This window comes from Tiliqua scincoides, chromosome 8, assembly GCF_035046505.1.
Source record: "Tiliqua scincoides isolate rTilSci1 chromosome 8, rTilSci1.hap2, whole genome shotgun sequence".
In the NCBI taxonomy this organism is placed as follows: Eukaryota; Metazoa; Chordata; class Lepidosauria; order Squamata; family Scincidae; genus Tiliqua; species Tiliqua scincoides.
In genome coordinates, this window is record NC_089828.1 from 19,203,987 (window position 1) to 19,219,313 (window position 15,327).

Genomic DNA, 15,327 nt, shown 5'->3' on the forward strand with positions numbered 1-15,327 from the left:
ATCCAGGCCGGGTCCAAGCGTTGCCAAGTGATATCTAAATCAATGGCAAGCTTTTGTTGGCAGTCTGAAACGTAGAAGTTGGGAGTTGAGGTTCACAGTGGATGACCTTGTTTATTTATTTTTTCCAGGGTGTTTTTGCAATGTGAACTTTATCTCATAATGTAAACTTTCGAGGTGAACCACAGTTCGGAATGTGTTTACAAGAGTAAGGCACAAAAATCAGTAGTCTGGCTGAATATAGTAGTTAGTGCCAAAATATAATCAAGCAGTTTTCCAAATGAAAGGATAACTTCAGCATTTGGCCTGCAGATGTACCTCTTGGTAGAGACTAGCATCACACTGATAGGTGTATGAGCATCCCTTGGCTATTCATGGAAGTATGTTAGGTGGTGACGTCTCTGTCCCCAGTTCCATCTTTCCCTCTTCCTATGGAGCTCCAAGTGACATACCTAGGTCTCCCATCCAGGCACTGACCATACTGAAACCAGCTTAGTTTCAGCAAGGGTACAGCTGCCTATGCCATCAGGCACCAACAAGCTAGCAATTGTATTTATGTTTCTTTGGGAGTCAGCCTTGTAGCCCAACTGATGATCTGTGCACGCTAATCTGCTTCACATGTTTGAAAAGCGCATACAATTACTTGTGGAAACAGGGATCACACCTGCTGTCCCTGACTTGGTTGCATAAAGACTATGCATGTATATGCTGTATGTGCGCAGCCTGCTGCCATGCAGAATGCAGGGTCTCAATTGCACAGAGAATCTGTGCTCCTACAGCTTGTACATTATGCATAACGGCTCTGGGCACTGAGCACAGCTGATGAAAAAAACTAGGCTGGAGGCAGAGACAGCAGACATGCTCCCTCTTGCACTTTACATATTAATTCTACACTCTGCTTGAACCTATGAAAAGGGCTATTTATCTCAGAAAAATGTGCAGACTGAGCATATTTATATTCAGCAAGCACATCTTTGTATTAATGTTCTTCCTACTGTGTGCCCAAATTGGAAATTTAAAATGTTTTGATATAGAATGGAGGTTTAGAAACCCCTTGATAGTCTTTCTTGGTGCTGAGATAGGCATAGGTCCCAATCCTTTCCAACATTGCAGTGCTGATGTAGCCATGCCAAAGGGGCATGCGTTGCATCCTGTGCTGGGGGACAGTCATGGGGCCCTCCTCAAGATAAGGGAGCATTGTATTGCCTTGTGGCTACATTGGCACTGAGAAGTTAGATAGGATTGAGCCCTTACTTCGTTCCCCTGGAGGCAGTGTCTCAGAGCTGAAGTATGGAATCTGGGAGGCAGCAGCTTTTCAGATATATGGGGCCAAACTTGTGTATTAACCATGGATATAGTCAAAGGGCAGAGATGGTGGGAACAGAGTTCTGGGACTTCTTCTCCATTAAAAATGGAGACCTCAGCAGAACTACTCAGATGCTGCCTTAGAAACTTTATTCAAAGGACCCTAGCTGAGACAAAGAATTGGGTTCAGCAGGAGGGAATCTGGAAAATTTGCCTAGAGGCATCTGTTAATATCTAGGCCAGTGTTTTTCAAACTGTGGGTCGTGAGCCAATTTCAGGTGGGTCCCCATTCATTTCAATATTTTATTTTTAATATATTAGACTTGATGCTACCATGGCATGTGACTGCATCTGGGGAAATGTTACAGCTCTGTACTTTTAACAGGCTACTATGTATATGCTTTTAACAATGATATTAAGTGGGGCTTTCTCCTGGGTAAGTGTGGGTAGGATTTCAGCCGAGGATTGCTAAAAAATTTTCCTCAAAAATTTTCATCAAGCATCCAGTTGCTTGATGATGTCACTTCTGGTCATGACATCACTTCCGGTGGGTCCTGACGGATTCTCATTCTAATAAGTGGGTCCCAGTGCTTAAAGTGTGAGAAGCACTGATCTAAGCTATTTTCTTAAGAAAGGCTGTCTGAATGCCAGTATATAGCTCCCTTAAGGCTACACTCTTATGCAAATATATGTTAGTAAGTTCTAATGAACCCAGTGGCACCAACTTTTGGGCAACCAAGCAGATGCTAGCACTCTAATAAACATCTTCTAAAGGTGCTTTGTAATTTTATTTTTCAACATTTATACAATGGTTTGAAAAGCAGGAATAAGTGGTAGGAGAACCCTCTGATGAAGGAACAAAAAGTCAATATTTTGCTGTTGTATAGTCAACAACATGGGGCATGACTATAATGGGTGTGTGTCATGACGAACTCCTACACATCAAAACATTCCACTACCTATTAACTCTCCACGTGCTCTTGAAAGAACAATGATGAGATGTCAGTGTAGCCTATACTTAAAATGTGGCCATACAAAAGCCCCATTGCATGAACTTCTAATGAGGGTGAGCAGGTTCAGCCTTGAACAGACCATGTGATTTTAATTTCCTCAGCTTGCACAGAGCTCGCGCACGGCAGACACGAACCGTTCAGCAATGAGCCAGCATAAATGGATAGCGTGCAGCTGTCTTTTGGACTGTCCAAAAGAGAACCTATGTGCCAATCCTCTTGTAGAATGTCAATAATACACATATTTTCACATGCCAGCTGCTGAGAGAGAGAGAGAGGGAGAATTTGTGACTGCTGAAGTTTCAGGGCACTTCCAATGGGCTCCTTGTCATGCCAGATGGTTGTGGCTTTTCTGCTGGTCATCACATGTAGAAATACAACATTCCTTCCACACCACAGACAATATATTTTGGAGACAAAATATATCCCATTTTGGAGACATTTATAGAGGAGAGTGACACTCTAGCCCACTATTCTTCTCTCCCCTTTCACTTTGTTCTACTCTTCCTTTTGGAAGCCAGAGTGAGAGGAGGAGCAGAGGAAGCAGGTATGCCTCTGAGCAAGAGATGCGGCATTTGGTGTGCTAATTTACAGCCCAATCCTATGCATGTCTACTCAGAAGTAAATCCCTTTATGGTCAATGGGCCTTACTCCCAGAAAAGTGTGGATAGGATTGGGCTCTTAGTTATTTGACTTTGGGCGCAATCCTAACCAACTTTCCAGCACTGACGTAGCTATGCTAGTGGGGCATGTGCAGCATTCTGCAGTTGGGGGGCAGTCACGGAGGCCTCCTCAAAGTAAGGCAGTGTTTGTTCCCTTACCTCGGAGCTGCATTGTCCTTACCTTGGTACTGGGAAGTTGGCTAGGACCACGCCCTTTGTAAACCACTATGTGAAATTTTGTTGAAAAGCGGTATATAAATACTGTTAATAATTTCAGGCTGCAGGATATCTTGGGTCAGCTTTGCTCAAGGCTCTCATCCCATTACTATTTCTAAAAGGAAGTAGTGGCTTAAAGCACTGGCTCACACATTCCCAGCAGTAAGGGTGGTAAAATTCTTTCCTTTGGGCAAGGAGCTATTCTTAAGTCTGTGGCTTGCCAAGACAAGACAATTGGAGCTTCTGGCTTTCCACAGAAGCAGCTGTCATGTGTAGGCGCTGGGCTCTGAGTGCTTTGTCACGTGTCCAAAATGGGCTTCCACAGATGGCACGGATGCACACATGACCTCCAGCTCAGCACCTGACTGTGTGGCTAAGTCAGCATTAGCTGGTGATCAACCTCAGCCCCCAGACTGAAAGGGTGATGAAGTGGCCCTCAGTGACAGTTAAATCTTGCACACCCAGCAAAACGTTGCTGTCTTCTCAGAACTTTGCTTCCAGTCGATCTTCAAACCCCCCCCCCTTTGCCCCCCTTGGCAATGCTTAGATTGCCAAGCATTCACTGCTGTGTTTCTGGAATGCGGGCATTAAAAAGTGCCTTGGTTTCTTGGCTTAGTACGGGGTCAGTTGACTGGAATTTCTGCCACAGACTTATTTTCTATAAGAACACGGTGTTGACAATCTGGCAGAGAGGGACTTTTTGACACCCCAGCCAGCGTGCTGTAAATGGATGCGGTTATAGGGAAGCGAGGTCAGACAACTGCTCGGGCTTGGCTGCTGCAGGCCAGGAAACAATAAACGGGTCTGTAGTGCCATAACAGTGAATCCACAAATCCCTTCTCTTCTTCATGGAATATGCTGGTGCTTTCTGAGACCGGATGACGTGTGCTGCCTGACCTTTGTGCCCATACTAGCGTGGTGCCCATGTGCAAGTGATTAGTTTATTTTCTGACTCTGTTCCCCTTCTGCCACCAGCAATGCCCTTTGTCCAGCCTTGTGCCTGAACTCCCAGAGTCTCCATACAGCAGAACAAAGGCTTTCATTCTACTCCCTGCCCAAACCCCTCCAAAACAGGCTCTCAGTATCAGTTGTTTCTCCTTATCTAATAATGCCAAGCATTCATACAGTGCAAATGCACAGAGAGCCTCATGTACGTTATCTCCACATTGTCCTTACAATAGCCCTATATGGTGGGAAAGCTGTTATCTGCTTATTGCAGCTGAGGCTGAGCTGGAGCACAGTGCCTAAGACCACCTAGAAAGAAAGGCAAGATTTGAATATGGGAAGTCTTAATTCTCAGTCTTATATCTACTATGCTATACTTGCTTTGCCTTCAAAGTCAGGAATCTTTTGGCTATGCTGGTTTGGCACAACCATTCTTCCTGCTCTTCTGATATTTTGGTTCCGGAAAACCACTGTTGCTATTTTTACCATTTGAGAATGACTTGCTAAATGTTGTTAGAGTGAGAGATACAATTTCTTCAGGCTCAGCGGCTCCCTCCTGGGGCAGCCTCCTGGTGCCTGGGATGGCATTCCCAAATGCCACCCCCTCCTTACTTGGCTGTCTATCGGTTACAGTCAGTGCTGCTGCTCCTTTCGCTCTCTCCAATGAGAAACGGGAATGGACTGGATGAGGAAGGGTGGATGAGAGGACAGCAGTGGGCGGAAGTGTCAGAGACACTCTAGCCCACCACTCTCCTGCTCTATTCCATTTGTACTTTTTGAATCCAAGTGGATGAGCAGACAGACACAGGTGCCCACCCTGCCAATCTGCCACTTGAGACACTGTCTCTTAGGTGTCTAGATGGACCGGCCCTGTTCACTTCCACATTCTTTAATCTACTATGTCTGGAAAATCCCTCTAATTTGTGATGGAGGGTTTGCTTTCCAAGTAACTGAGATGCAGTACAACAAGACTAGGGCTGGGAGGGAGGGAGGAATTTGCCATATAATGTCCAGAACAAGGTAGCCCTTCAGATAAGTCAGGCCAAAGCTCTTCAAGTCTTCCATGTATACATTTCCCTAACTCACCCTTTGCTCTTAATGGAACAGTGAGGGCGTGTCAGCGTAGCGTCCGATTAAAATGCGGCCACCTCAAATACCCAGTACTCATCATTCAAACTGTGATGAATTATGACTTTGCTCCCAACAGTGTGAATTCACTTTGTGGTTTTGGAAATGACACACTAGCTGTGCGATAACATTACAACCATAAGCGGACAGTGCATAAGTCTCATGTTCCCATGTGGCAGCTGCAGGGTTTTAGTTTGCTGGCTTGCTAGACTGCGAGCCGTCCCCTGAAACGGTAAACCACCTTTTGTGCTTGGGCAGGAAGACTTCATATAAATGTAGGAAACAAATGTAGCCAGCTGTGCATCCCGATTATGAAGGGCACATGAAAACAAGGCATTAAGGACTGGAAAAATCTGCTAATGGCAGATTGTGTGGGGGTGGGGTGACATTATCTTCGACCAATGCAGCCGAATGGAGCTTGGAGATCTTTGCTGGGCTGAACACCTTGCTATATCCTTTAGCTGAACCTCCAGCAGAGGAATTAGGAAGACTGCAAAGTCTCAGAGTGAATGATTAGTAACAAATACTACATCATAGACTGCCATAATGAGGATTCCCCTCATCAACGCTCAATGGGTGAGTCATGCGCCCAAGGGCTTTGCTGCCACTTATGCCTAATGATATCATGTCCTCCAGAGAGCCAAAATGTGCAGCTGGGCAGAAGGGGTGTGTGGTGTGTATGTGTGCATGAGGCTTTGGTTTCCATAGTATTGATTTGTTGTTCTCATTCCCCAAGCACTAGACAATACAAAATATGGTTTTGTTTTGGAAGGCAGAAAGGTGCAACTAGAGTAGCTGATTGGTTGGAAAGATAAAACAAAACAAAACAGGCTGGCAGACTTTTGTGCCTTTTAACAGAGGCTTGATATGAGGCAAGCAAAGTGATCAGTGGGCTGGAGCATGTCCTTTACAATCAAGACTTGAATGTTGGGACCCTTTAGGTGAGGGGAAAAAAAGTGACTAAAATAGGAGGATGTGATTGATGCTTATAAAATGATGGTGTTGGGAAGATAATAGCAATATATTTTTCTCTGTCACTTGCAACTCTAGAACCAGGTCATCCAGTGAAACTATTTGATGGAAGATTTTAGGATGGGCAAAAGCAGATGCTTCTCCACACAGTGCAGAATTAGCCTGTGGAACTGGCTGCCACAAGATGTGGTGATGGCCACTAGCTTAGCTGGCTTTAAAAGGGGGTTGGACAAATTCACAAAGCACTTATCTATGCATGATTACTAGCCATGATTTCTTAGGTCCACCTTCTCCTCCAGGAACCTTCAGGTTCAGAGGCTCTGTGTCTCTGAGTACCTGTTGTAGGGAAGCAACAGCAGAAGACAGATGGGCTATTCAGAGACCACTAGCAAGCCAATGTGGGAAACAGGATGCTGGACTAGAAGCTGGCTTGTTAATGTCTTCCTCCCTTATTAATGGACAGCCTTCAAAGCTGGCAGTTCTCATTAACCCATTTCTGCCCAGCACACAGATGTACACATTTGATCCCTGTTGCGTATATGCAACGTTGGGCAGAAATGACCTAAAATCAAGCAGAAGCTTAATATAGGCAGTCTGATAGATGGGGTGACCTGCTGCTTCCCCAGTGAACTGAGACCAGACAGTTAAAGCAAAAGTTGATGAAAACGAGAACTGAAAAATCAACATAGTGGGGCAGGTGAAGTACATAGGATAAAAGGCACTAATCAGCTAGCAGGAGGAGGAAAAAAGAGGAGGACAGCAAAGATTGGTAAGGGTGTTAAAATCAAATGAAAGATCAAACAAAAAACCTTGATGTGACCAACTGAGTACGATCCCCTTCTACGTACTCATGCTACCCTAGTCCTGGCAGCAAGGTGAGCAGGCAAGTCCACTGAAAAGCATCACATGCCTCTGACATTGACTTAGCAAGTGCACAAAGGGATGGGTGTGACCCCACTTTCTAGAGCCAGTGGACATTCACCCTCATTTCCCTGTTGGATTGGTTAAGGGAGGAGGGTCATCACCTGAACTCCTGAATTTCCTGATCTTCAGAATCAGGTGGGCTCCACGGCCTAACGAATTGGCTCAAAGTTAATGACTTTATTTAATGTTTGAATGCTGTATTCCCTGGTCAGTTGGGGAATAAGAAGATGCTCCACAAGAAACAAGCACAAGGGCAACAGCTTCTGCATCAGGATGATTCAGCAGTCATTTCAGGCCACATCCATTTAGGATATTAAAATATTCAGATACCTGTGGAAAGATGCCTTGGCATGAAAGTGTTTCCCTTTGAGGGTCAAAACAGATGTGACTTTAAATTACTGCTTATGAGGTCCTGCTTACAGGAAAAACCATCTGGTTGAGACCACACTGAAGGTGCAAATTGTCTTTTAAAGATTTGCCTTGTTCATAAATACACAATCAGAGCATAAGTGCAAGACCAGCCTGCTCATGTGGACTTATGAAACAGCTGATTCAGGTGGAACATTAGTGAGAGTAGGTGGGTGCTCCACACTTGCCCTCTAATTCTTAGTATACTACCCCTTTCTCTAGCCCTGGTGCCAATTGCTGCTCCTCTACATGGCACTCCCCATTTTAAAAAGGCAATACTTGGGGAGCAGTGTGGAGTTGAGAGTAGAGAGCTGACCTAGAGAGTCTCCTGGAAGACCTTCTAGGACACTTCCCTAATTTTGTCTCCACATGCTTCTATCTCCAGCTTGGCCTTTTTAAATGGGGAGTTCCAAGATGAGGAGTGGCAGTGGTGCCCTGAAGGAAAAAAGGAAGCATGCAGGCAGTGGCAACCCACTGTCTTGGGTCTAGGCCTACCCAAGCCCCTTTTGCCCCACAAAAGTGAAAGGAAAAAGTCTCTCCTACAAGATAGTACAAGATCCTTTACCCTACATCAGTTTTCTGCCTTCACCTTCAAGATTCTGCCTTCACCTTCAGCCAGTCCACAACTCTTTCTCTTTCAAACTGAAACTGCTGTCTTTCTCACACCCACACCCACACATATGCATGCACACTCCTATCCCCTTCTTCCAATGATTGCTGTGTCACTGTCTCCAAACTCTGACAGGCATATCATTCAAAAAATGCAGTGACATCAGCCAACCATCCTCAGCTGTTACCCAGCAAGTCACCTAAGAAAGGAATGTAGGACAACAGGTTATGCCATCTTCTGAAAATACTGGGCAGTACGTTGGCCGAGGAAATGACTTTGTACAATTTGCAACCTGCTCCAAGTCTGGTTTTTCCAGCTGCTTTCCTTGGAAGCATTCACTCAAGAGTTAGTCAGACTCACAGGTTCAATATGCACCAGATCCCCTGTCACCAGCCTTATGATGATGTCTCTGGATGGAATGCCAGAAGAACTTGTCTTTCCGGAATTGGTGTGATGGTGTTGATTTTCTTGTGCTCGCTTTGTGTTTTTACAGGAGAAAAACGATTCCTGTTTAACACCACAGACAACCATGCAGTGCTTTACCATGAGGAAGGGACCTCTTCTGTTCTTGTAGGAGCAGTAGACAACCTCTACTACCATGACTTCCAGACCTCGATCAGCTACACGGTAAGACAATGCAGGGCACAGTTTGATGTCCTCAAAACACGTTTGGATTGAGGAGTTGTCATTTTAAATCAGATTTTTTCATGGAGCCAATCCTTCCTTAACCATAATTAACCAAATTCTACCTGAAATGCTTCCAGTGGCACATTGCATTCTCCGCAAACTCCAAGTAATTGGTTCTCTTGGGTGTAGGCCTGGAAAATTGGAAGGTTTTTCTGTGATTAATTTCCCTGTGGCAATTTCAGGGGATGCTGCTAATTTTCTTGGGTCTGTGGTAAGCACGAGTACAATAATATAATAATTTCCACTCTGAACCGGATTGCTAATCCCTGAGGTTCCATCCTTCATCCATGGACAGCCAGATGCCATGTGGGAATTTATAAACCAGGCAGGGTGAAAAAAAAAAAATCAGCCCTTTATTTAATCTCCAGCATTGGCTGTTGGATTTGCCTCTGCCAATGCTCTTGTAGCTTCATAGATTAATTTGTTTCTGTTCTGTATACCATCATTTTTTTTTAAAAAGTCATTTATGCTAGTAAATGGTAACTGGTAAATGGTAACTAGTAACTGCCACATCATCCTGTGGCAATGAATTCCATAAGCTAGTTGTATGTGCTCAGTAAAGTGTTCATACCTTTTTTGTTCTGTGAAATTTCACTTACAAATGGGGTTGTGTCAAATATTCACAGGTGACCAGTTTCAGCACAAGAGGGAGGATTTCAGATTGGCAACACATTTATGTTCCCCAAGAGACTCCCTACTATGCTTTTTTTGCCCATTAACCTTTGTTTACTAGCCCTCTGGGCAGCTCTTGACTTCCAGCACCACTGAGGTTTCTGCCTCCTCGCAGTGTAATAACCAATCAGTTGTGAACCATGTTTTTCAATGTGATGGATGTCTCCATGTTAAATAACCAATCAGATTTGACACTGCGGCAATGTCACTGAAGGCAAACATAGTCAATTCAGAGCGAGGGCCAATTGTCTTCACTTTGGATGGCTATGGAGAGGGGAGCACAGGCTATTATTGTGACTGCTCTGCTGCTACCTCCTCCTAAGAAAATGGGCAAAACCATCTCTATTTATAAACCAGGCAGGGTGAAAAAAAAAATCAGCCCTTTATTTAATCTCCAGCATTGGCTGTTCCAGTGCACACAAGTTCCAGTATTTAAAGCTTGTCTTCACTGTAATAGGATCCATGCCATATAGACTGTCTTCCTGCCCTTCTTTATTACATCTGCAGCCAGTGGTGTATATAGAGTGTAGCAACTGGGGAGACCTGCCCTGGGTGCCACTTAAAGGGGGCACTGGGCATGGACTTACCTATACTCTACTGATGATACGGTTCTCCACCACAGCCAATGGTGCACCCGTTTCAGGGAACCTCTAAAAAGAAGTAAATGAACACTTTCATTTTTTTAGGGGGGCTTTGCATCCACAGATTTTTGCATAAATTCACTTGGTGAAACAGAACTGACTTCTTCCCCATCTCCCCTTCTCTGTGTAGCCTGCTGAATAAATTCACTTGGTGGGATGAACAGAGCTGGCTTCCTACCCCATGATCTCTCCTTCTCTGTTTGGACAGGAACACAATTTCAGTGCTTACCATGGGCAACATTTTTCCTAGATACAGCACTGACTGCAGTCTCTGTATGGTAGATGGCAGTGGACCTTTGAACGTCTACACTGAGCAGTGGTTCCCAACCACTGTGGTCTGTGGATCACAGGTGGTCCATGAGACCCTGTGAAGTGGGGGGGAAAAGATGGTTGCCTTTGAGCACTTCCAGTGTCTCGCTGAGCGACTGCTCCCCCATGGATCACCAGAGAGGGCAGAGAATGGAGCGACTACAGTTGGCACTTCCAATGTCTCGCCAAGCACTCCTCCTCAGACTTCCAAATTTAATTGTATTTTTTGTGGGGTGGGTGGGTTGTCTATGGGCCATGGCAATTCCAGTTTTTGCCTCAGTGGACCACAGGATCCTGAAGGTTGGGAACCACTAACATAGAGGGATACTGAATTAAAAAAATGTTTCTTTTTTCTTTCAGGAGCCTTTCCATTCTGATGTCCACTCGCAATGCGGAAACCCTGTAAGTTGGGAGGAATCGCTCTGAGCATCTGTCAAAGGATGTTTGCTGTTGAACATCTGTTGAAGAATGTCTCTCTTTTCCTGTACTCTTTCTCCAATTATCATAACAAGTCCTAAGCTGATACACATAAGATGCAGGACTGATCTCGCTATGGACCTAATCTCCTTTTCTCCTTACAAAGCCTTGGGCGACTGGATGGGTTGAACTGCAGGCTTACATCACCCCCACGCACTGAGAAATGGTGGCTGGCTGACTGGCTAGCTACCTGGCTCCCAGGCTACTTCAGTGGGTCTTAATAGCCATGGCTTGCCCTTCTGTCGCATTTCTCTCTGCCATCATTCCTTAGGATATACCCATGAAACTGTTTTGTGAGCCAGATCTTGTTGGTCAAGCTATTGCCCATCTAGCACAGTATTGTCTGTTCCCATCTCCATCTGGTGTGAATGCAGAAGTGGGTCTTATCTGTTCTTGCATGTGGTCTGTGGTGCTCTCTCACTAGAGAGGTTCATTTAGCCCCTTCCCTGCAGGTTAATGAAGATTGTCATGCTTAAAAAGGACTCCAGTATAGATCGATTTGTTCATTTTCTTGTGTTTGATTTGGATTGCAGCATTACATTATTATGGTGTAGTTTCTGTTCCTTTATGGATTTTTTTTTAAAGTGTTGATTTCTAGGGTGATTGTCTCCATGTATAGAGAGTATGCCACCTTGGGGTCTTTTGTCAAAAAACAAGCTAAACATTGTCAGAGTAAATAATCTGACTGGCCAAGTTCTCTGAGATCACAAAGCAGAGGGGTTTCCCAGCCATGCCACTCAAGGACATTTAAATGGTCATGCCAGGAACTTGATGTGGTGCTTGACGTATGTAAGGCCTGCGCTTGACGCATGTAAGCCACTGAGTGGTAGTGTCATGATTATTTTCACAAAAATGACTTCTGTGTGGTCAGGAACACTCCAGTTCTCCCAGGCCACAACTGAAAGCTCAGGCAAAGCACATTGCCTCATCTTCATGCACATTGATACATATTTCTCTAGCTCACTCTTGAACCCAGTGAAGTTCTCCTTTCGCGTGCTGAGAGGCAACCACTGTCTAGTTCATTCTCTTTCCCATGCCCTAATGCCCTGTGTACTTAGCAGTTGTTAGACCTCAAGCCACATTTGGTTACTTTACCGAATCTGCAAATGCAAGGCCGGCCCATCCCCAAGGCTGGCTGAGATGGTTGCCTTGGGTCACAAGTTGGGTGAGGGATACTTGCATCCATCACTGCTTCTGCTCCTCCCTCTCCCTGGATTTGAAAAGGACATGGGAATTAGGCAGAAGAGTATGTGTGGAGGAGAGGAGAGTGCTGGGCTAGATGTCCACATTTCCTCTTCTGCTTTGTTCTTCTCTTCCTGTTCAAATTGGAGGAGAAGCAGCAGCAGTCAGCTGGTGTATGATCAAGTAAGGGAACAGTATTTAGCATGCTATCTCAGGTGCTGGGAGGTCCTGGGCCAGCCCTGCATAAATGTCAAGGCCAGCTTGGATTTGACTGCCTGAAAATCTGAAGCTCCAACTTCACAGGCTTTGTACCTTTGGAATCATTTCTTCCTATTAGAGTTCCCATTTAGAAAACAGAGTTGTTGGGGCTTCTGACAACAACTGTTGGGGCGTCTTTTTTTTGCCATTGTCTTCACTTTTTCTTCTCTTTTCAGGAGGATGCCAAGAACTATCTCACACTTCTGGAAAAGGCTGGGGACAAGGTGTTGATTTGTGGCTCCAATGCCTGCAGTCCCACTTGCTGGAATTGGGTATGTAATGGGGCTTGGTGTCCTATCCCTTGGCATTGTGATCCTTCTGATTGTATGAAAAGAGAAGGGTTTGAGAGTAGGGGCACTCTCTTGGGTACTTGCACCTGTAAGATGCTGGCGAGTAGACAGAACCAGTCTTGGAGACAATGACTCAATGCTGCCTTTATCTTCCAGCAGGTAAATCAGGAGAAGAGTTCAAGAACTGATGGCCGGGGCTTGGCCCCCTTTGTCCTTAGCCAGAATGGCATTGTCCTTGTTGATGGTAAGTCTGAATGTATGTGGGCATCTCTGGAGCTGGCAATAGTCTGTCTCAGGTTTTGTCAATCCCAAATGGCTGACTTGGGCAATCCAAGAATCTTTTTGCACCTCCATTTTCTGACATTGGAAGGGATGCCCCTCTGAGCTGACATGCTCACTCATTGATTGCCACTCTGTTCCATGTGCTCTTAGGCCAATCCTGCATCTCACTGCATCAGTGCATTGATATGCACTGTGTCTGCATTAATATGCAGTGTCTGCATTTTTCCACGTTCTTCCCCTCCCCCTGTTCCCAATCACAGTGATCAAAACACTTACAAGTGGTGTGGTACACAGCAGACTTCTGCGATAAATTTTTTTTGACCAAGCTTTAGGGGCTATCAGTGTGAATTAGTGGCTTGTGGAGGTGGATCTAGTCAGAAAATGTTGGCTTCAGTGGTGTCGCTAGCGGGTGTGGGCCACACCCTGTGATGTGCACAGGGGGCTGACACCACTACTGGCCAGAATTCTTAAAATCTTGATATTTTTGAATAATACCATAATGTTTTGTATCATTTGTTGTGTAATTTCATGCAGAATGCAATGAAAGCAACTATGTTGAAATTTCTCCATTCTATCAAAAGCTATAGGCAAAAAACCATTGGAGTGGGGCGATGGTTCATCAGGGTGGGGTGTTGTCCTACCCACTGCATGGGTCCATTATGAGGTCCACACTGCCTGATGCAGACCCTAGTAGTGCTACCTGGTTGGCTTGCAAAATAATTTACAGTTTTCGTTGTTCTTGTACATGTGTGCACACACAATTCAATAGCATAAAGGCGAACCCTCGTTATTCGCAAAGGTTCCATTCCTGGAACCCATGCGCATACTGACTTTCGCATGAAACCAAGTTGCTCAAAATTCAGAGTCCACCCAGCTTCGAACGTGACCAGAGCATTTCTCTGGTCACGTCTGGAGCTGTTCTGAAGCTTGTGGAGGTTGGGTGCAGCCTCCCTGGGCCTCAAAATGGCCTCCAGAGGTCCTAGAAGGGCACTTCTGGTTTTTGGCCTCAGAAGAGTCTCCAGGTGGCTCAAGTGGGGCTAAGTCTGGCTCCACGCAGGTCCTGGGGACCAATGTTGAGCCAGATTCATGGATAGAAATTCTGCGAATAAAGAGGCTTCATCTGTATTCTGCTCCAACTAAGACTGGACTGGGATTTGAACGGGGGTTCCTAGAAGCCAAGGAGGACATAAGAAAACAAAGAATCCAGATCTTGAGGGGAGGGGGAGGGAGTGGAAGGAAAACTATTTTGACTTTAAATCACGATCAGAGCTAAGTGGAAGTGGCTTTAGATCATCATCCGAGCAACCAGTAGTACAAGAGTGACTTTCTACCTACCCTGGCATAAAGCATGACAAACTCGTACTCTGGAAACCAGGGTTCAGATCTTTTCTTGAACCTTGCTGACTAGATGACCAGTCACCATCTTTTAACTTAACCTACCTCATAGGTGTGTTTTGAGGTGTGATTCCCAATTGGGAATGGGGGAATAAGGTTCCTTTTCTCTCTTTCTTGGGGGGAGGAGATGGGAGGAAATAATTTTTTTCTTGAGTCCATTCTGAAATTCAAGGTTTGCTGCATTCCTGATGAACCCACTGGGAGCATGATAGTATCTGAATGCTGGCCCTCTCTGGTTGTCCCGTTCCTTTCCTTTCCCCAAAGCTAATCTGACAATGGGGGAGGAGGGAGGTTTCTGGCTCCTGGAATGCTGAAAAAACAGCATCCCATGCGTCGGAGACACTGGAAATGAAGTTGTTACAAGCTGGAATTCAACAGAACTTAAGTTTGGGTTTAGTTTGAAAGTAGATCCTTGCAAGGGGAGCTGTGCCATTTTGAGTATCCTGGTTCTGCACCATCACTGGGAAATGGAATTATCATACGTAAGCTATTTGAAGGAAGGATGGGATACAATAACAAGTTGCTTGGAGGAAGCTGCTTGGAGGAAGGATGGGATACAATAATAAAAATAAGAACGGAAAGAGTTGAAGTGCTTCTCATGGTCTGTAGTGTGGGATTCTCCTTTTCCTCCCATCTCATCCTCCTGACTTTACTCATCACTTCCATAGTTTTTATTATTTTTTGGATTTCTGCGGTGCTTGAGTCAAAGACTGAGGTTTAGCTTCCTGTGGGACTTGGCTTGGCACATGCAATCAAGTTTAATTTTGTTTTTTGTTTTTAAAGCAAAGATCTTCGGTTTCAAACATTTTTATCAAAGAAGGTGAAACAATAAATGCTTCCAACCTATGGAATCTTCAAGATCACCTGGGATAGCATAGCAAAATGCCAGGCTCCAGCCCACTAATCTCTTTTCCTCCACACTTCCTCTTCCATTTCCTTCCTTTTTCACATCTAGGG

At 45.0% G+C, this 15,327-nt stretch overlaps 1 protein-coding gene across 1 annotated transcript in view; it reads left to right on the top strand.

The window, feature by feature from the left end:
• The window catches only part of SEMA7A (semaphorin 7A (JohnMiltonHagen blood group)), a 50,598-nt gene that overhangs the window by 16,171 nt on the left and 19,100 nt on the right, over nucleotides 1–15,327 (top strand). Inside the window, exons 2-5 of the mRNA XM_066635543.1 lie at nucleotides 8,671–8,804; nucleotides 10,847–10,888; nucleotides 12,580–12,675; nucleotides 12,850–12,937. Of these exons, the coding sequence (XP_066491640.1) occupies nucleotides 8,671–8,804; nucleotides 10,847–10,888; nucleotides 12,580–12,675; nucleotides 12,850–12,937 (360 nt within the window). The remainder of the gene's footprint in view (nucleotides 1–8,670; nucleotides 8,805–10,846; nucleotides 10,889–12,579; nucleotides 12,676–12,849; nucleotides 12,938–15,327) is intronic.